The sequence below is a fragment of the Mustela lutreola genome, chromosome 11, assembly GCF_030435805.1.
Source record: "Mustela lutreola isolate mMusLut2 chromosome 11, mMusLut2.pri, whole genome shotgun sequence".
In the NCBI taxonomy this organism is placed as follows: domain Eukaryota; kingdom Metazoa; phylum Chordata; class Mammalia; order Carnivora; family Mustelidae; genus Mustela; species Mustela lutreola.
In genome coordinates, this window is record NC_081300.1 from 66,753,430 (window position 1) to 66,775,993 (window position 22,564).

At 42.3% G+C, this 22,564-nt stretch overlaps 1 protein-coding gene across 1 annotated transcript; it reads right to left on the minus strand.

Annotated features, from left to right (window-relative positions):
- Positions 1-10,931: 10,931 nt before the first annotated feature.
- LOC131810979 (immunoglobulin lambda-1 light chain-like) lies at positions 10,932-20,283 on the minus strand. Its single transcript, XM_059138983.1, has 4 exons — positions 20,169-20,283; positions 19,718-20,056; positions 19,069-19,155; positions 10,932-11,209 (listed from the first exon to the last, which is right to left on the minus strand). The coding sequence occupies exons 1-4, from the start codon at positions 20,212-20,214 to the stop codon at positions 10,932-10,934; spliced, it is 750 nt and encodes a 249-aa protein (XP_058994966.1). The 5' UTR covers positions 20,215-20,283.
- Between the last annotated feature and the right edge of the window lie 2,281 nt (positions 20,284-22,564).

Below are 22,564 nucleotides of genomic sequence, written 5' to 3' on the forward strand. Positions count from 1 at the left end.
TGGCATTAAAAGTATATACTTCTCTAGGCAGTATAAACATTTTAACAATGTTTATTCTCCAATCCAAGAGCATGGAATGGTCTTCCATCTTTGTGTGTCTTCTTCAAGTTCTTTCATGAGTGTTCTGTAGTTTCTCAAGTACAGATCCTTTACCTCTTTGTTAAGGTTTATTCCCAGGTATCTTATGGTTCTGGTGCTATCATAAATGGAATCGATTCTCTAATTTCCCTTTCTGTATTTTCATTGTTAGTGTATAAGAAAGCCACTGATTTCTGCACATTGACTTTGTATCCTGCCATGTTGCTGAATTGCTGTATGAGTTCTAGTAGTTTGGGGTTGGAGTCTTTTGGGTTTTCCATATATGGAATCATGTCATCTGTGACGAGAGAGAGTTTGACTTCTTCATTGCCAATTTGGATACCTTTTATTTCTCTTTGTTTTCTGATTGCTGTTGCTAGGACTTCTAATACTATGTTGAACAAGAGTGGTGAAAGTGGTGAAAGAGTGTCTTGTTCCTGATCTCAACGGGAAGGCTGCAAGCTTTTTCCCATTGAGGATGATATTTGCTGTGGGTCATTCATAGATAGATTTGATGAGGTTCAGGAATGTTCCCTCTATCCCTATACTTTGAAGCATTTTAATCAGGAACGGATGCTGGATTTTGTCAAATGCTTTTACTGCATCAATTTAGAGGATCATGTGGTTCTTCTCTCTTCTCATATTAATTTGTTGTATCACATTGATTGATTTGCAAATGTTGAACAATCTTTGTAGCCCAGGGATGAATCCCAGCTGGTCATGGTGGATAATCTTTTTAATGTGCTGTTGGATCCTGTTGGCTAGGATCTTGTTGAAAATCTTAGCATCCATATTCATCAGTGATATTGGTCTGAAATTCTCCTTTATGGTAGGGTCTTTGCCTGGTTTGGGAATCATGGTAATGCTGGCTTCATAGAAAGAGTCTGGAAGTTTTCCTTCTGCTTCAATTTTTTGAAACAGCTTCAGGAGAATAGGTGTTATTTTTTCTTTGAAAGTTTGGTAGAATTCCCCAGGGAATCCATCAGGTCCTGGGCTCTTGTTTTTTGGGAGGTTTTTGATCACTGCTTCAATCTCGTTATTAGATATCAGTCTATTCAGGTTGTCAATTTCTTCCTGGTTCAGTTTTGCTAGTTTATAGTTTTCCAGGAATGCTTCCATTTCATCTAGATTGCTAAGCTTATTGGCATATAACTGTTGATAATAACTTCTGATGATTGTTTCTACTTCCTTGGTGTTCGTTGTGATCTCTCCCTTTTCATTCATAATTTTATGAATTTGGGCTTTCTATCTTTTCTTTTGGATTAGTGTGGCCAATGGTTTATCGATCTTATTGATTCTTTCAAAAAAACAGCTTCTGTTTTCATCGATACGTTCTAATGTATCTCTGGTTTCTACCTCATTGATCTCAGCTCTAATCTTGATGATTTCCCTTCTTATGTGTGGAGTTGGTTTGATTTGTTGTTGATTCTCCAGTTCTTTAAGGTGTAGAGACAGCTCGTGTATTCTGTATTTTTCAATTTTTTTTTGAGGGAGGCTTGGATGGCTATGTATTTCCCCCTTAGGACCGCCTTTGCTGTATCCCATAGGTTTTGGATTGAATTGTCTTCATTCTTATTGGTTTCCACGAATTGTTTCAGTTCTTCTTTGATCTCCTGGTTAATCCAAGCATTCTTAAGCAAGGTGGTCTTTAGCTTCCAGGTGTTTGAGTTCCTTCTGAACTTTTCCTTGTGACTGAGCTCCAGTTTCAAAGCATTGTGATCTGAGAATGTGCAGGGAATAATCTCAGTCTTTTGGTATTGGTTGAGTCCTGATTTGTGACCCAGTATGTGGTCTGTTCTGGAGAAGGCTCCATTTCCACTTGAGAAGAATGAGTATTTTGTTGTTTTAGGGTGGAATGTTCTGTATATATCTATCAGGTCCATCTGGTCCAATGTGTCATTCAATGCTTTTGTTTCTTTATTGATTTTTCTGCTTCGATGATCTATTTCTGAGAGAGGTGTGTTAAGATCTCAAATAATTAGTGTATTCATATCAATATGACTCTTTATCTTGATTCACAGTTTTCTTATGTAATTGGCTGCTCCCATATTGGGGGCATAGATATTACAATTGTTAGATCATTTTGGTGTATAGTCCCTGTAAGAATGATGTAGTGTCCTTCTGTATCTCTGTCTACAGTCTTTAGTTTAAAATATAATTTGTTTGATATGAGAATCGCTACCCTGGCCTTGTTTTGAGGCCCATTAACATGAAAGATGCTTCTCCATCCCTTCACTTTCAGTATGGGTGTATCTTTAGGTTCAAAATGGGTCGCTTGTAGACATCATATGGATTGGTCCTGTCCTTTTTTCCAATCTGCAACCCTGTGCCGTTTTATGGGTGCATTTAGGCCTTTCACATTGACAGTGATTATTGATAGATACGTTTTTATTGACATCGTGTTACCTTTGAAGTCTTTCTTTCTGTAGATTGTCTCCATACTTCTGTTCAATGCTATTCTTGGGCTTTTTCCTCTTTTATAGAAACCCCTTAATATTTCCTGCAGTATCGGCTTGTGGTTCCATAGTCTTTTAAGCCTTGACAGTCTTGGAAACTCTTTATCTCTCCATCCATTTTGAATGTCAATCTTGCTGGATAAAGTATTCTTGACTGCATGTTCTTCTCATTCAGTGCCCTGAATATATCTTGCCAGCCCTTCTGGCTTGCCAGGTCTCTGTGGACAGGTCTGACGTTATTCTGATGGGCTTTCCTCTGTATGTAAGGATCTTCTTTGTCCTAGCTTCTTTCAAGTGGTTCTGCCTACAATTATAATTCTTCATTCTTACTATTAGGTGTCTCAAGGACTTTCGAGAATCTGTAATCTTGGGGGGAAACGGTTCAGCCTCTAATACATGAACGCTGGTTCCTTTCACGAGATTTAGAAAATTCTCATGAAGATCATGTTCCACTATATCTTCTAGACTTCTTTCTTTCTCCTACCCTTCAGGGATTCCAATAATTCTGACGTTGGAACGTTTCATGGCATCATTTATTTCCCTGATTCTGTTTTCGTGGTTTTTATGCTGTTTGTTCCAGGCTTCCTCCTGATCCTTTCTCTCTGTTTGTCCTCCAGATCTCTATCTTCTGTCTCAGATACTCTAGCTTTGAGAGAGTTTAGATTAGATTGGAACTCATTGAGAGCATTGTGAAGCTCATTCCTGGTAGTTTTCAGCTCTTCCCTAGTATTGAAAACATGGTCTCTGGTTGCTTTCAGTTCGGCCCTAATCAATTCCGTTTGGTCACCCATGGCTTTCTCCAACCTAGGTATTGCTTGGATAATTGTTAGCCTGAATTCTCCTTCTGACATATTGTATACGTTGATAGTTAGCTCTGTTGCAGAAGGTCCATCCTCTGTATTTTTCTTCTGTTGGGTATTCCTCCTCCTAGTCATTTTGGTGAGAGATGCCTAAACGGGTGTAGCTGGATGCATTGACCGTGGTGCACTCAAGGTACACCCTGGAATGCTTCTGATCAATCAGGATTCCCCACCCAAATGAGAGGAAAAATAAATGGAAAAGAAAAAAGAGAGAGGGAGAGAGACAGGAATGAAAGGTGAGATAAAAGAGATGTTTCAGCCCAAATGGGCCCCAAGGTAAGATTTATGAAGTATACAAAGAAAAACAGACAACAAAAAGACTGATAAAAGTATATGACAAGAGAAAAAAAAATATATGTATATTTGCATATATATATATATATATATATATATATATATATAACCTCATCAAAAAGAACCCCGAGTGTAAGATTTATATACTATTTATACTATCAGGACAAACACAAAAACACAGAAATACTGGTGGAAGATAAAGATGTGAGAGTGGTTGTAAATTCACAGTGTGGGCGAGGAAGCTTGTTTTGATTCTTCCTGAATGTATCTTGATATCTTTGTTAAAAGACTCAACTTTCCTAAGATAAAGGGGGATAGGGATTGGTTTACCTATAGGGGTGGCATTGATTGGGGAAAGGGGATTACCTTGAAGTTTAACTCTATATGAATATTAGAAAATAAAAATTAAAAAGGAATAAACTCGAGTAAACTAAACTAAAATTAAAAAAAGAAATTTAAAAAAATAGAAATGCAAAAGGAAAATACAAGTGTATGTATCAAAAAGTTCAGGTTAGAAGGTTATTATGGAATTTGATGTACTGGACATCTCACTGTGACACTAAATATTTTAAAAATTATCTATATAATAATAAATAATTATCTATATAAAAAATGAGCCAGAATAGTGGGAACAAATTAATAATAAAAATTGTCCTATGAAATACTGGTGGTTGTTCTCTTGTCGTCTTTTTTTTTTTTTTCTCCTTTTTTGGTTGGTTTTCTGGGGGAAGGCCCTGCCATGTGGGTTTTCAGTCAATGATGTTCTATGAATTAAGTCCTCCCGCGCCCCCTTAAGGGGGTGGGCTCTGAGGAAACTGGTTTTTTCAGGCTTTTGATCTCTGGAGGTTTTTATATTTGTTCACTTTTGTTTTTCTCTCTCGCCTTGACCGCTTTTGATGGTTTTTATAGGTTTAGGGGAAAGCAAACTGCACCCTGACCTCCCTCTCAGAGAGAAGCCCCAGTCTGGCTGCAGAGCCCAAATAAATCCCCCCATTGCCGCTGGCAGAGCAGGTTTCCAGTCGCGATCCTTGTGGACCCAGTATTTTTTGCTTGTACCAAAAACCATGGCAGAGACGGCTGTCTGGGCAGCTCCAGACAGCCAGAGAAGCTCCAAGCAGTGATTGAACACTGAGATTTTCCTGCTGACCTGGGCTGGGAGTGCCTGGTCTTTCTGGGTCCGAGAGCACTGGCATGGTGCCTGTAAGCCCCCCTATCAGGGGGAAGATGCAGGGCAGGACTCGGACTCTGATGGCATTCAGGGCACTTGCATGGGGACTGCAAAAAGGCTGTGTTTCTGTTGGCTGGCGAGGCTCCCAGCCCCTCACAGGAGCCGGGCGCCTCATGCTCTCAGGGGTGCTGGTGGTTCAGGGACTAAGGCCTGCTTTCTCTGCCACACTCTCTCTGGCTCTGCACCAGGGGTAGCTGTCCTGGGTCTTGGGACTTAAGCCTCTGGCCATAACACCCCGATTCCTGCAATTTCCCCCTGGTGATCCTTTTCTCTTTTTGAGTGCTTTCTACCAGACTCCCAGATGCAAGGCACTCTCATATTAGGATATTACTTTCCAGTGGGTCGACTCTGGTGGCTCCCTCCCCCTTTTGTTTATCTTGTGATATCAGTCTGACTTTCCCACTACACTTTACCTGCCCACGTGAGTTTTCTGTTCTTGTAGAGATCCATACATGTATAATTCTGATCTCAGACTGATTTCATGGGTGATCGGAGTTCTTTGGATGGTAATCAGCTCACTTTAGGGTACATGTTGAAAGGGAGCCTCCTCCTACTTCCCCGCCATCTTTTCTCCCCCTAGAAGCTGTTGTTTTTAAAGAATCAATAAGATTGCTAAACCACTGGCCACACTAACCAAAAAAAAAAAAAAAAAAAAAGAGATAGAAAGCCCAAATTCATAAAATTATGAATGAAAAGGTAGAGATTACAACTAACACCAAGGAAGTAGAAACAATCATCAGAAGGTATTATCAACAGTTATATGCCAATAAGCAATTGCAAATAAGCTATTCAACCTAGGTGAAATGGATGCATTCTTGGAAAACTATAAATTCCCAAAATTGAACCAGGAAGAAACTGACAACCTGAATAGACCAATATCTAGTAATGAGATTGAAGCAGTGATCCAAAACCTCTCAAAGGGGTGCCTGGGTGGCTCAGTTGGTTAGGCAACTGCCTTCAGCTCAGGTCATGATCCAGGGTCCTGGGATCAAACCCCATGTTGGGCTTCTTGCTTGGCAGGGTGCCTGCTTCTCCCTCTCCCTCTGCCTGCTGCTCTGCCTGCTTGTGCTGTCTCTCACTCTCTGTCAAATAAAACAAAACAAAACAAAACAAAAAAACAAAAAAACAAAAAAAACAAACAAAAAAAACACTCCCAAAAAACAAGAGCCCAGGACCTGATGGAATCCCTGGGGAATTCTACCAAACTTTCAAAGAAGAAATAATACCTATTCTCCTGAAGCTGTTTCAAAAAACTGAAGAAGGAAAACTTCCAGACTCTTTCTATGAAGCCAGAATTACCTGATCCCGAAGTCAAGCAAAGAACCTACCAAAAAGGAGAATTTCAGACCAATATTACTGATGAATATGGATGCTAAGATTTTCAACAAGATCCTAGCAAACAGGACCCTACAGCACATTAAAGAGATTATCCACCATGACCAGGTGGGATTCCTTCCTGGGCTACAAGGATGTTTCAACATTCGCAAATCAATCAATGTGATAGAACAAATTAATAGAAGAGAGAAGAACCACATGGTCTTTTCAATTGATGCAGAAAAAGCATTTGACGAAATCCAGCATCTGTTCCTAATTAAAACACTTCAAAGTGTAGGGATAGAAGGAACATTCCTGAATTTCATCAAATCTACCTATGAAAGATGCAGAGCAAATATCATCCTCAATGGGAAAAGGCTTGCAGCCTTCTCGTTGAGATCAGGAACAAGAAAATAATGCCCACTTTCACCACTCTTGTTCAACATTGTACTAGAAGTCCTAGCAACAGCAATCAGACAACAAAGAGAAATAAAAGGTATCCAAATTGGCAATGAAGAAGTCAAACTCTCTCTTTTTGCAGATGACACGATTCTTTATATGGAAAACCCAAAGACTCCACCCCCAAACTACTAGAACTCATACAGTAATTGAGAAACTTGGCAGGATACAAAGTCAATGTGCAGAAATCAGTGGCTTTCTTATACACTAACAATGAAAATAAAGAAAGGGAAATTAGAGAATCGATTCCATTTACTATAGCACCAAGAATCATAAGATACCTGGGAATAAACCTAACCAAAGAGGTAAAGGAGCTGTACTTGAGGAACTACAGAGCACTCATGAAAGAAATTAAAGAAGACACAAAAACATGGAAGACCATTCCATGCTCTTGGTTCGGAAGAATAAACATTGTTAAAATGTCTATACTGCCTAGAGCAATCTATACTTTTAATGCCATTCTGATCAAAATTCCACCGGTATTCTTCAAAGAGCTGGAGCAAATAATCCAAAAACTTGTATGGAATCAGAGGAGACCCCGAATCGCTAAGGAAAAGTTGAAAAACAAAAGGAAAACTGGGGAGTATCACATTACTTGATTTAAAGCTTTATTACAAAGCTATGATCACCAAGAGAGCATGGTACTGGCATAAAAACAGACACATAGACCAGTGGAACAGAGTAGAGAGCCCAGATATGGACCCTCCACTCTGTGGTCAATTAATCTTCGACAAAACAGGAAAAAAATATACAGTGGAAAAAAGACAGTCTCTTCAATAAATGCTGCTGGGAAAACTGGACAGGTATAAGTAGAAGAATGAAGCTCAACCATTCTCTTACACCATACACAAAGATAAACTCAAAATGGATAAAAGACCTCAACGTGAGACAGGAATCCATCAGAATCCTAGAGGAGAACATAGGCAGTAATCTCTTCGATATCAGCCATAGCAACTTCTTTCAAGATATGTCTCCAAAGGCAAAGGAAACAAAAGCGAAAATAAACTTTTGGGACTTCATCAAAATCAAAAGCTTTTGCACAGCAAAGGAAAGAGTCAAGAAAACAAAGAGGGAACCACAGAATGGGAGAAGATATTTGCAAATGACAGTACGGACAAAAGGTTGATATCCAGGATATATCAAGAACTCCTCAAACTCAACACACACAAAACAGACAATCATATGAAAAAAATGGGCAGAAGATTCAAATTAAAACCACATCGAGATATCACCTTACACCAGTTAGAATGGCCAAAATTAACAAAAGAGGAAACAACATGTGTTGGAGAGGATGTGGAGAAAGGGAACCCTCTTACACTGTTGGTGGGAATAAAAGTTGGTGCAGCCTCTTTGGAGAACAATGTGGAGATTCCTCAAGAAATTAAAAATAGAATTTCCCTATGACCCTGCCATTGAACTCCTGGGTATTTACCCCAAAGATACAGATGTCGTGAAAAGAAGGGTCATCTGTACCCCAATGTTTATAGCAGCAATGGCCACGGTCGCCAAACTATGGAAAGAACCAAGATGCCCTTCAATGGACAAATGGATAAGGAAAATGTGGTCCATATACACTATGGAGTATTATGCCTCCATCAGAAAGGATGAATTCCCAACTTTTGTAGCAACATGGACGGGACTGGAAGAGATGATGCTGAGTGAAACAAGTCAAGCAGAGAGAGTCAATTATCATATGGTTTCACTTATTTGTGGAGCATAACAAATATCATGGAGGACAAGGGGTGTTAGCAGAAGGGAGTTGGGGTAAATTGGAAGGGGAGGTGAATCATGAGAGAATATGGACTCTGAAAAACAATCTGAGGGCTTTGAAGTGGCGGGGGGGGGGTGGTGGGAGGTTGGGATACCAGGTGGTGGGTATTATAGAGGGCACGGATTGCATGGAGCACTGGGTATGGTGAAAAAATAATGAATACTGTTTTTCTGAAAGTAAATAAATAGAAAAAATTTTAAAAATGGGCAGAAGATATGAACAGACACTTCTCCAATCAAGACATACAAATGGCTATCAGACACATGAAAAAATGTTTATCATCACTAGCCCTCAGAGAGATTCAAATTTAAACCACATTGAGATATCAACTTACAGTAGTTAGAAGGGCCAAAATTAACAAAACAGGAAACAACATGTGTTGGAGGGGATGTGGAAAAAGGGGAACCCTCTTACACTGTTGGTGGGAATGGGAGTTGGTGCAGCCACTTTGGAGAACAGTGTGGAGATTCCTCAAGAAATTAAAAATAGAACTTCCCTATGAACTTGCAATTGCACTCCTGGGTATTTACCCCAAAGATACAGATGTCGTGAAATGAAGGGCGATCTGTACCCCAATGTTTATAGCAGCGATCTCCATGGTTGCTAAGCTGTGGAAATAACCCAGATGCCCTTCAACGGATTAATGGATAAGGAAGATGTGGTCCATATACACTATGGAGTATTATGCTTCCATCACAAAGGACGAATACCCACTGTTTGTAGCAACATGGACGGGAGTGTAAGAGATTATGCTGAGTGAAGTAAGTCAAGCAGAGAGAGTCATTTATCATATGGTTTCACTTACTTGTGGTCAATATCAAAGAGCATGGAGAACATGTGGAGTTAGAGAGGAGAAGGGAGTTGGGGGAAATTGGAAGGAGAGGTGAACCATGAGAGACTATGGAAATTGGAAGGGGAGGTGATCCATGAGAGACTATGGAAAACAATCTGAGGGTTTTGAAGGGGCGAGGGGTGGGAGGTCAGGGTACCAGGTGGTGGGTATTATAGAGGGCACTGATTGAATGGAGCACTGGGTGTGGTGCAAAAATAATGAATACTGTTATTCTGAAAATAAATAAAAAATAAATTTAAAAAAATGCAGTTGACCCCAATGTTTATAGCAGCAATTGCCACTGTCACCAAACTGTGGAACGAACCAAAATGCCCTTCAACAGACGAATGGATAAGGAAGATGTGGTTCATATACACTATGGAGTATTATGCCTCCATCAGAATGAATGAAAACGCAACTTTTGAGGCAGCATGGATGGAACTGGAAGAGATTATGCTGAGTGAAATAAGTAAAGCAGAGGGAGTCAATTATCATATTGTTTCACTTAGTTGTGGAGCGTAACAAATAGTATGGAGGACAAGGGGAGATGGAGAGGAGAAGGGAGTTCAGGGAAATTGGAAGGGGATGTGAACCATGAGAGACTATGGACTCTGGAAAACAATCTGAGTGTTTTGAAGGGATGGGGGGTGGGAATATGGGGGAACCAGGTGGTGGGTATTAGGGAGGGTATGCATTGGATGGAATGCTGTGTGTGGTATAAAAACAATGAATACTGTTACACTGAAAAGAAATTTTAAAAAAATATCAAAAATTTTTAAAATAAATGCAATTGAAACAAATAATTTTCAGGAAAAGCTCTTTACCTCCTCAGCTGACTAAACAAATTTATGTAGAACGCCTCCTCTGGGAGGAGAGTTGGCACCACAGACAACTACACTAGAACATGAACTAGGTGGGGCAGACAAGGAGGGTCTATTTGGTCAAATTCCTCTGTATCCCATTGTCGCTGAGTGGATCCCCATACATTTGTCTACCACACATTTACTCTCCTTCCTCTGTCTGTGAATCACATTTTTTTTTTTTTTGCATTTAATACTGGATACCTACCCCCCTTCTGTATAGTTCAAAAAAACATATATACTTCATCTTGCCTGAGTGTCTTTGGAATTCCCATGTCTCTGTGGATTCCTATATATATGCCGTTACATTTTAACTCTCCTATTAATCTGTCTCATATCAATTTGATTTTTTGTCCAAATAGAAGGATCTTGAAACGAACGGGATATTTCTTCTGACAGTAGTGATGGAGACACAATGGGAAGGAAGGGCTTATGTTTTTCCTGTATAAGTGTTTAGTATAATTCATGCTCTCCCAACTCTGGAGTATGTGGACTTTGTCTCTGTCCCTCATCCAGTGTGCTCCTGGGACACCCGTGCTGTCCCAGGCAACAGCATAATCAGTTTATCACTCCTCTCTTCTCAAGGACATATCTCCCCATAGAGGAGTATCTCCTATAGGAGCCTCCACAGAAGCTTTTCAATAAAAGAGGCTCAGAGACAAGGCCTGTGGGCCCAGGGGTTTTTATCTCACTTCCTTGTTGTCTGTGACACTGTGAGTAATGAATGCTGCTTTCACTGCCATGAGCTGTATGTAGCACAGAAATATTCAGCCTCATCCTCAGGCTGCAGCCCAGAGATGAGCAGAAGCCCTGCATTGGCTGAGGCATCTTTGGATCCAGAGAAGCAGCTGGGGACCCCCAGGTTCCAACTCTGTATGTGGGTCTGAATAATAGTACAGGAGATACTGGGGAGGGCTCCCTGGCTTCTGTTGGTACCAATTTATGTAATAGTTGCCAACACTGAGGCCGCTGCTCAGGGTGCAGGTGAGTCTGACTGTTGTTCCCAGACATGCAGAGGAAGAGGGTAACTGGGTCAGCACAGGCTGGGCCAGGGAACCTGCAAACACAGACACTCATGGGTAATGGGGCATTTACACTGGGAGATTCTCAGTCTCAGGGGCTGATTATATTTGGGAAATGTCCAGAAGTCAGATTCTCAGAAGGAGGAATGGGAGGAAGGGAGGAGTCCAGGCCATGGTAACACAGCTCCTGGTCCCCACAGTGGAACGGGGCTCTCTCAGGCTTGTCTTATACTCCATTCTGTCTCCAGACAAATGAGAATGCTCTTTATGTAAATTTGCACCCCTTACCATACTCTCCCAGACTCTACCTGATTTGTGATTCAGGAGACCAGAGGACAAGAAGTCTGAACGCAGGTCCTGATGTGAATGCTCCACCCATGAGTGGGTGGAGGGAGAATCTGTAGAACACCCAAATGACCTTGCCCAGGAGGCTCTGCCATGCCCTGATGATGCTGAGCAGCAGGGTCTCATTAGGGAGCCCAGGAGGCAGCTCAGCCTTTTCCCAGTACTGAGGCCAAGGGGTTTCCCTAGCTGTAAGGGTACTCCTGCAGGGCTCATAGAGATGCATGGTGCCCCCTGCTGATGACATGCTTGCCTGCAGCAACCTCAGTGTCCTGAGGTTAATGTCCATAGCTACGCCACCAGCATTCAACACTGACCTGAATGAGTGTGTTAAGCACCCTATGGGGTCTGATTTAAGAACATGAATACAGTGTCTGTGATTTGAGAGGCTTCCATGATGGAGGGAATAGTCACCCAGAATTAAACATTCCTGTGAGTATGAGAACGTGTAGAGAACAGAAGTTATACAAAAGAATGAGCTTATCCCACCCTCTGGGACAATTAGGGAGCTCCCAGAGGAGAAGCCTTTCAATTACATCTCAAGGGAGAAGTGACTGTTTTCTGCACATGAAGGCATAGAAAAAAAAATCAAAACAGGACGAGAAGGGATGTGGTGATTTCACAGACTGGGAGACCATCTTGTGACTGTGCACAGGAGAACAGAAGAATGGACACAGCAGGGTGGGACCGAAGAAACCATGTGTTTGGGGAAGAACAGCTGAAGCAGGAAAACAGGAGGCAGGAATGTAGGCAGCTCTGCTCACAGACATGATCAGGATTGTGGAACAGAAGGAACTCAGGAAGAGAAGGAAGAAGAGTATAGTGTGAACTGGGAGTTTCTGCTTTTACTAACTGGTCAGATGCTGCTGTTGTTTACTGTAGTGGAACATAGGATAATGAGATGTTTCTCTATTCATAAAATAGTTGAAGATCTGGTAAACAAGTAGAAACACTGAATTCCAAGCTCAGAAATGGTGGACCCTGACCTCGAGTGGCAGCATGCAGTGACACATGGCTTGAGGCTGTTGTCCAGGCATGGTGAGCAGCTCCTGGTGTGGATATGGACATATAAGAGGGACAAGAACCTGGAACACAACCCCAGGAACCATTCCCATGTACAGAATGGGTGAGAGGAGTCCTGGAAGCAGAGTCCCTCAGTCTAGGCTGGCTCCTTATTCAGTCCCTTTATCATTACTGTAGTGTTTGTGTTAGTGAAATCCTACCTTCTTCTCAGGCTCCCAACTGGTGGTCTAGGAGTCAGTTTAGATGAGACTGGCACCTCGTAGTGTTTCCTGTATAAGTGTTCCAGGGAAGGCTGAAAACAGTAATATGTGGTTGGTGGTGATGTTTATAGACCTTCATACCCCAGGGGAACCTTAGGAGGAGTCATCAGTGTGAAGCATCCAAGGTCCAGCTTAAGTGCCTGGGACAGTGGACATCATGAAGAAGTGAGGAAGGAGAAGACCTCAAAACTCTGACCCTGCCTGCAATTCCCCAGGACCTCCAGCCATGTGGAGGCAGAACTGCAGTCTCTCTCTCATCCCCTTCAGATTTTGGTCTGGTCCCCACCCCCACTGCCTTTTCCTGGTGTATGTAATGAAGAGTGGACTCGGTTAACTCAGATGAGCTCTGTGGCCCTGGGCCCAGATTCAGTAAGGGGATGCTTTAAAGCTGCCATCACCCCATGGACTCCATAGGACAAATTCACAGTGGTCCTGGTGCCCCTTGACTGAGATGAGGGGATGGGAGCCCAGAGAAGCGCCCCCTTCCTCCAGTGCTTTGGATTCCCTGACCCCTCCCCACAGAGGATAGGCCACAACCAGGTCCTTCTTAGTCTGGAGGCTTATGGTTTCAAATGGCTCAGAATCCTCTGCTGTGTCTCTCACTGAGGACTGTCTCTTACTGTCTTCAATGCTCAAGTGCTGTCTTCACTACAGGAGTGAAGCAGCTTGCCAGCAGCATCCCTAATGCATGGAGCAAAAGGACAAGGCCCCAATGCCCATTCCCCTGTGGATTCTCAGTATGGGAAAAAAGAAAATAGGCCTCTCTCTTTCTGTGTATCTCTGTCTCTGTCTCTCATCTCCACATCCTCTGTCAGCTGAGCTTCTGTCTACACTCTTGGTGGGGGAGGACACAGGCTTGCTCTTTCTCTACCCATGACCTTGGGGTGTAGCCCCAGGTATGCTGTGTAATTTCCAGGCATTGCGAGTAATAAACCTTTATTTTTCTGTTTCCTGTCTTGTTTCTGAAGGGTGTCTTGCAGTCATAATAAGAACCACAAGGGCAGGTCTAACACCGGTTATGGAGAGGATGAGACCTGCACAAAACATGAGCTTCTGTTCCAGGATGGAGAATGCTGGCTTCCACCATTTGCAGCCATTGAATTCATTGTTCAGTTACAGTGTGTGGCCCAGAAACATCATATTACTGACCACTCACCCCATGGGACACAGATACTTACAAATACTGGAAAATAAATAAAACTAGTCATCTTGTTAAAGTTAAACAAATATTATTTAAAATGCAAATGGAACTAAGGAATTGATCAAGCAATGTGGTCCCTGGGAGAGGGCACCAGACCTCTCTTGACCTAGGCCCTCTTTATTGGTTGACTAATTATCTCTTCCTACTCCAGCCTCCAGCATCTCCCTTGACGTCACTAGACCCTGATTCCTCCTTCTTTGAGAAGATCAATGACATAAAAACAAAATCCCTAAGTCTTGACACCCATCTTGGGCTATTGGATTATTTGAAGTTGGACAAAAAACAATGTACTCTACTCCACTTATTTATGCCATCTTTTATATTTATACCTGAATTATGATGATATTAAACTATAAGTTTCTGACTATATATTACTTCTCAAATTTATGTTTTTTATTTTGTGGATTTATATGCTCCATTACTGAAATATTTTCAATTACATTTTACAAGTTATAGAAATTATTGGTATTTATTCTACCTATTCAGAGCTAGAGATTCACAAAGTGTATGATTTTCCATTGCAGGAAGGTGCTTGAAATGTTTGTTGTTATCTGAAATGGCACACAGTAAAGGAATCAGTAGGATGTGACATGTGACCAGAAAAAAGCCAGGGTTATTGACCAGAGGATAATTCATGTCGAGTGGGAAGGGGACAATCTAAGCAAATCCTTAGGGAAGCTGCTTGTCAAGGACCATCAGTCCTCCCCTAGATTTGTGGGTCTGCCCCACATATGAACTCCCTGTATGATGAGGAAACTCAATGAAGATGTTTGAGAAGACACATGGACATTTAAGAGAATATTGGTTCCCTTGGAATGAGGCATCTTGTCTCTCTGCGATAGTTGTTATTTCCATACCTCTTCTCTACATACATGTCTCCTATCTACTTCTGGTTTTGGACAAAAGCAGGTATGGAATGAAGGTGAGGACAGAAATAAGAAACATATTCTCAGGAGGGATATAGAAGAATGTGGCCCAGGAAAAAACTCTACATGCAGCAGGTAATGTAAAGGGAAACATTCCCTTGCAGAATTCAAAGTGAAGGTAGGATTTCCTTCCTCTCCTCCGAGAATGAAAAGTGTGATAGAGAAATAAATCAAGTGTGAGGAGAAATAAATCAATTACTCTGATAAGCAGGAGCTCAAATTCATGGGGATTCTCTGGGGAGGAGAAAGGTTAAAGTAAATGGGGGAAGGTGGGAGGAGCTTCTGAGTCAGAAAGAACCATCTGCCGGTTTCACCATAGGTTCCCCATAAAGAGCCCCCGACTCTCCAAAGAGGAACTGTCTGAGGAACCTTAGAAATATGGTAGAATGAATGGCTGAGGGCAAGAAGAAGCTGGGTGGGTAACACAGGTCCTGAGGGAAGACTAATTCAGTTACATCTTGTGCCATTCTCAGCTCAGAGAAAGTCCTGTGAGCTCAAGCATCTGTTGTCTGTCACCCACATTGTGAGATCCAATTTGGGAGAGATCCACCTCCTCAATCCTCTCAGGATACCCTAAAGCTCTTCTACCCATCAGAAGATCCCTCCCCCTTACCCTGGGGTCCCTGACATTTGGTCACAAAGACAGAGACTTCATGTTATTGACCTTTCTGCCACTGCTACTTCTGCCTCCAGAGAGGGAGTAGGTGAGAGTCCTGGAATCCCACATGGAGTAGGGCTAAATGGATGGCAACTCTAGCAGGGGAGAGAAGGGACTCCTCTTTGAGCTGCACATGGGTGACAGGTGGTGTTCTCACATGGATTGTATGTTGCAAATTAATGTGGATCCATGTAGGGAAAATTACAACATATGGTGAGGGCCACTATGGAGTCTGGGGATACAGAGTCTTGCTGACTTTTCCCCTTCACTCTTGAGAATAGAATCACGCATATGGTGTTGCCATTCCCCATATCCAATCCCCACCTAACTCTGGGCTGGTGATGTTTCTAGTCTTAGGGTAAAGAAAGACACGATCAGATCAGTGCTCTCTGCTGACTGAGACAGGACATGCATCCATCCATGTTCTTCATATGGTCAGAAGGGTTACGGTGCAGGAGAATCACACCTGAGTGGGGGTCGTTACTCCCAGACCCACTGGAGCAAGATCCTGGCTGTAGAGGTGGATGGGCATTGGTGTCTACTCTCTTGTTCGGCACACAGCACCCCCCTTTTGCCAAAGCAACACTACCTGTATTTATACTACACAGAGGGCACTAAAAGCAGGTAGCCAGCTTCTGATAATTTCTCTCTTTTTTTAAAAAAAGATTTTATTTATTTATTTGACAGACAGAGATGACAAGTAGGCAGAAAGGCAGGCAGAGAGAGAGGAGGAAGCAGATTCCCTGCTGAGCAGAGAGCCTGATGTGGGGCTCGATCCCAAGACCCTGAGATCATGACCTGAGCTGAAGGCAGAGGCTTTAACCCACTGAGTCACCCAGGTGCCCCATGATAACTTCTCTTAAACCTGCAGAAGGAAGTCTGGTGTTGGGATTAGTGATTATCCAGATCTCTTCCATTCTGTCCTACTCCATCCCCAAACCTATTCCTGCTATGTCTCCAGAAACATTAGTGGTTCCCATTGATATTAGGCCATGCTTTTTCACGCTGCATTTAGCATTCCCAATGTTCTGATCACAAATTCATGAATTACCTTTGTGTTAAATATTCACCAAATTATTCTATTTCAGATATGCAGGATATTTACCACGGGATTGCTGATTAATGCTTCTAATGTATAATTGACCACAACAGATGTATAATTGTATAATTATGTATAATTGTATAATTATGTATAATTATATACAGATGTATATAATGTATAATTGACCTATACCAGCTAATGGTCCAGATTAACCCATATTATCTTATTTTAGAGATTATGTCCTGAAAAAGGAGGTGATGGCCACATAGAGATGGAAGATCTCAGAATGTTTTTTTAGTGATAGGGCAGAAATTCTCTAAGCGGCAATCACTTGAGTTACATTAATTATTGGAGCTGTTACCTGACAGTGGCTTTTGTCACAAACAGTGAGGACCTAGTGAGAGCCCAGGCAACACAAGCAGAGGACTTTGCCTCCCTTCTGAAGTGACCTGGACACGGTGTGAACAGTGCCCCTGTTAGCTCATATATGGCAATTTTGGCCAGTTTCATCTCCAGCATGAAGACCCTAATTTAAGAAATATCCAGAGTTCATTAAGGCATGTTTGGACCCTGAGAAGCACCTGGAATCCCAGAATGCTTTGCTTACTTGAGACCGAATGGAAACTCAGAAGCCATTAGGGAAAGTTCCCTGGCTTCTAGTGTTAAGAAAAGAACATTGTTTGCCACGAACTTTGGAAAAAATCTGTGAATTCCACTTAAATTCACTATAACTCTAAAAGTTCTCTTAAAATTAAAGTCTATTTATTAAAAAAAAAGAATGCTTTGAAAGTCATATGGCAAAGGAAAAACCAAAGGGGACAATTGAGAGTTCTAGCAAGTTCAAAATAGTAAATAAAGACAAATAAGAAACACCCATTTCCCATAATAGTAAATGAAACAATAGGAAAAAAAAAAAAGGAATAAAGAGGAATGTTAGATCTAATCGACCCATCAAACTCTTGTTTGTAAATGACAAAATAGATTAGTCAATTACTAACTTTTGAATGAAAGTGGATGATGCACATCTATACATAATAAGAAATGACGTGTGGACAAACGAAAATTTTTGCTGTTAACCTCTACTAATATTAGATGAAAAGCACAATTTCCTAGGAGGAAAAAAAAAAATGTTCCCTAGAAGGAAGTGAATAAACAGACCAATTTCTAAAGGAATTGTCTTGTAGGGATAAGCTCCAATTAATTTTATAGGAAAAAAAAATCAAGCAAGCCTTCATAGAAAAGATGGATCCATTTATTGAGTTCATATTTATACATTTTCAAAATATTGAAATATCCAGAGAATTAAATTATTGTAGAAAGCAGTTATAATGGTAATAACTACCCCTGGTAGATATAATACAGAAAAAGAAAATTTCAGAGTAATAATATGAAACGTTGCTATAAATCTTCTGAATAAAATATCAACAGATTCCAATATCACATTAGTATACTATGCCCTAGGACTGATTTATTCCCGGTATACAAGTTCAGTTCCATATTGATGGAATATAAAACTTTTATTAATAAATCAATAGATAGGGGCACCTGGGTGGCTCAGTGGGTTAAAGCCTCTGCCTTTGGCTCAGGTCATCATCCCAGGGTCCTGGGATCGAGCCCCACATCGAGCTCTCTGCTCAGCAGGGAGCCTGCGTTCCCCCCCACACTGCCACCCCCTGCCTCTCTGCCTGTCTCTCTGCCTGCCTGTCTGCCTACTTGTGATTTCTGTCTGTCAAATAAATGAATAAACTATTTAAAAAATAGATCAATAGATAAAATCATATTTTCTCAAAAGAACTTGAAAGAGCCTTTGAAAAAATTTAAATGAGTTCTTCATAAAAAACACTTAAAATAGTAATAGTCAAATACATCTCAATATGGTACCACATTCTTTTCCACACGCATATATTTAATGTTCCAGCCAGGGCCTTAGATCATGGGGTGTACAGCAATAATATTTTCACAAGATCAGGAACAGACAAATATGACCTTTAACTCCATTATTACTCACCTCATTCTGTAAGTAATTGACAATGCAATCATGCAAGAAAACTCACTGGTTGAGTTTTAGCATGGATGAGAATGGGAAGGTATTCATTCCAAAGATGCAAATACATAATTCAGGGATAGATATTCCAGTGCTGATGCCATCCTGGCAGAATAAATCTCCCTAACTTGTACAAGCAGCAGGGATTCCTACTGATGACTGAGAGGATGGCATAGCTCCTGAATCTTCTATGAATAGGTAAATGAATCCTCAGAAGTCAGGACTGAGATGAGCACACAGGACCTACCACTCCCCATCCATGAACTTCAGTGCAGACACTCTGTCTCCCAACCTGATGGGGGATGTCCTTTCTGTTTTTGGACACATTGTCTAGGAAAGTGTCTGACTTTGAGGACAGAAGGGAAGGAGTAACCCTGCCTGCCCCGTGATGCTCTTACATGCACCTGGCCCCATGATGGCAGCAGCAGGAACATCAGAAGCAGAAACCACAGGCTTAGCCTCAGCAGCTGCTGGAGCTCCCCCTCCTGGCAGACGGGAAAGGGGTTTTAGTCCTTATAGTCACAGGTCTGGGGCTCTGTGTGAGCCCTGAGAATGTTGTCACATGAGGGACTGTGAGGAATATCCCCATCTTCAGAGTTGTCAGACATGGAGCCAGAGAAATAGTTCATTATCCCCACAGGGTGCAACCATTATAATAGGTGAGGATTTGGGGTTCCATTCACTGGAGCTGTTGGTACAAGGATACATATTGTACAGCCCTGATGTGTCATGTCTCAGCAAGCCTGGATTCTGCATGCCCGTATCAGTCTTGATCTGTCATGAACTCGTATCCCAGGACAGCCTGCCCCTGGAACTGAGGAATGTCTGCTTAATTTGAGAAAACCATAGAATGTGGTCATGTCAAGGACAGGCTTTGGAAGATAGATTTAAGAATATGGGTACAGGTTTGTAGACAAAGTTCCCTAGAGTGTATCTCAGACTCCAACTTATACCAAGAAACCAAAGGAACCAGCTGACAGCCAAGAAGTGAGGGCTGCACAGGTAACTGCATTGCAGAGGGGACAGCGGGTTTTTGTTTCACTTTACCAAAGGCCCCATGCACTGTGTGAGCACTGAAGCTACTGTCAGTGGACTGGCAGTAATAATCAGCCTCATCTTCAGCCTGAAGGCCACTGATGGTCAGGGAGGCTGAGCTGCCTGACTTGGAACCAGAGAATCGATCAGGGACTCCAGGATTTCTGTTATTATCTCCATAGATTAGTAGAATGGGTACCTTTCCTTGGAGCTGTTGGTACCAGTTCACATCATATGTGTATTCCTCTTCATCATAATCTATGCTGGTGGGGATTCCAGTGCAGGAGATGGTGACACTCTCACCTAGGGCCCCAGACACAGAGGGAGGCTGAGTCAGCACAGCCCAGGATCCTGGAAGGGGGAGAGACACATAGAGAGTGATGCTTGAGTCTGAAGACAAGAGGAGGAAGCAGGACCCCATGTGTCCTCCCAGGGCCCCTTCCACTCTCCCCACATTAGTCACCTGTGCACTGAATGAGGAGGGTGAGGAGTACAGGGGACCAGGCCATGGTGGAGGTCTTCAGAGATCTTGACTTCTGTGCCCCACGGCTGAGCAGACCTCCCCTAATCTCTCCCTTTTCCCCTCTTCATCCTCTGAGAGAGGGAGGGCTTGTCTATGCAAATGTGACCCCCAACTCTCTGACACTTCATTGGACCTGAATCAGGTTCCTTTCCAGAAAATGTCAGGGTGGATGAGAAGGGGAAGTGCTCTGTGGGGCCAGGGGGTAGGAAGGTCATAGCTCTGAGACCTGAGCAGAAGGCACAGTAATGAAAGTGGCAAGTCACAGCTCTCAGAAACTGGCCCTGATTGCCCCCTGGTGTCAGATACAGACATATCGTTGTGTAAAATGGTGACCAGAGCCCATAAGATGTGACTCCCCACTGCTCTGATCACTGTCCCCTTCATTGGAGCTATATCAGTTGTCCCCTTATATGGCTTCCCATTTCATCAAGACAGACTTTATGCTCTACTCATACTCCTCGGGGTGATCTGCCCACAGTTTGCTCATCTGTTCTTGGGTCAGGACTGAGATGGTGTCTCTACACAAACTTCTCTAGATCAGGATGCAGTCCAGAACAGTGCCAGGACCCCAGGTACACATGATCCCTTCTGTGCATGATGCTGTGTCATTCCTCTAATGTGAGTCCTCCCTGGTTCCAAGCCCTCCTTCCTCTAGGGTTCCTCAGCATTGAGGAGACAGGGAAAAATTCCACGTTGTGAGTAGAATTTTTGTGTGCATTCCTAGAGGGCTGCACACTGAACATCTTTGTTACCTGTCACTGTTTACACCTGCTTGAAATGACAGTTCTCCACACATTGGGGCAGTGATTCCCTCCTAGGATCTATTCTCCCAGCACATATGCACAAGTCTACATGAGCCCTGCCATGTGAAGCTGTGTGTGGGCCTGACCTCAGAACACAAGGAATAAATGTTAGAAGATCCAGGAGGGAAGGAGTGACACCCGCAGATGCTCTGGCTGGGACCCGGTCACAGAGCTTATGTGTCAGTCACACCTTAGCTTACAGTGTACTTAAGATGGATGTATGTTGTTTAAACAAAACTCATCTCATTAAGATTGATTTAAGGTCATGGCGATGTCAAGGTGAAAATGCAGATAACAGTCCTGTGTATACTTTTCCAAATCTGTGCTTATTGTAGAGAGAATATAGGTAGAAAATGTGGTTAAAAAAATGGATGGAAAAACAATGGGAAATGATGTTTTAAATTTTTTTTATTTTTTTTATTGTGTTATGTTAGTCACCATAGAATACATTATTAGTTTTTGATGTAGTGTTCCAAGATTCATTGTTTATGTATAACACTCAGTGTTCCATGCAATACATGCCCTTCTTAATATCCACCACAGGCTAATGCCTTCTGTTATTGGTTGAATAGGTTTTTATAAATTTCTATCTGAATCATTTGATTTATTATTAGTAGTAGTAGTATTTTTTCATTAGTTTTGTATCATGGATCTAGACTTGCAGTTAGAAAACCATGACATGGTACCCAGTGGACTCCATGAAGGACCATTATCTATCTCACTAATAGAATTACCAAACACAGATAGACTTTCCAGGATGGAGACAATTTTAGGTCACACTTGTCTTGGGTGGGCACAACTCTGGTCCCTGTGTCTTGTGCCCAGCATGTTGAGGATAGAGTTATTGTTCATTCAGATACTCATCACTAGACAGATAATTTTTTTATTACCAAGGCCAACTTGATCCAGAAGATTCTCTCAAAGTCCACACATCTGAGTGATGGAGAGGTGGAAATGAGAGGGACTTTGTCCCTGAGGTCACAGCCAAGTGACCCTCAATTAGCACATATTTTTCAGCAGAGTCCCAGCCTAGAAAGCGAGGTGGCAGTGGTGAATGAAGGAGTTAACAACCTAGCCTTGAGAGCACAGGGACGTTTTGTTCCACATCCCCATGAGTCTTGAGGTCCATAGGAGCAGTCCTGAGGCTGCTGTCCCATAATCAATGTACTGATCAGCCTCAGGTGCTGCCTGGACCCTGGAAATGGTCTGTGTCTCTGTTGTCCACATGGACAGAGACTCCCCATGGGATTCCTGAGCATCACACTCTTTCCCATGGGAGCAGATACTCAGAGCACATCCTGGCTGCCTTTGTGACAGGACCCCAGTAACACTTAATGTCATCAGTGTTACCTGCTAATGGGGAATCTGCCTCCTGGAGATTGTGACTCTTAGGATGGTTGCGGGGGGTGGGGGGCACAGGTTTAGCCTGACTTCTGGACAGACAGAAAAGACTGGAAAGAGGCCAATAAAATATATATTCAGAGAGAGGAGAGCTGTGTGTGTGTGTGTGTGTGTGTGTGTGTGTGTGTGTGT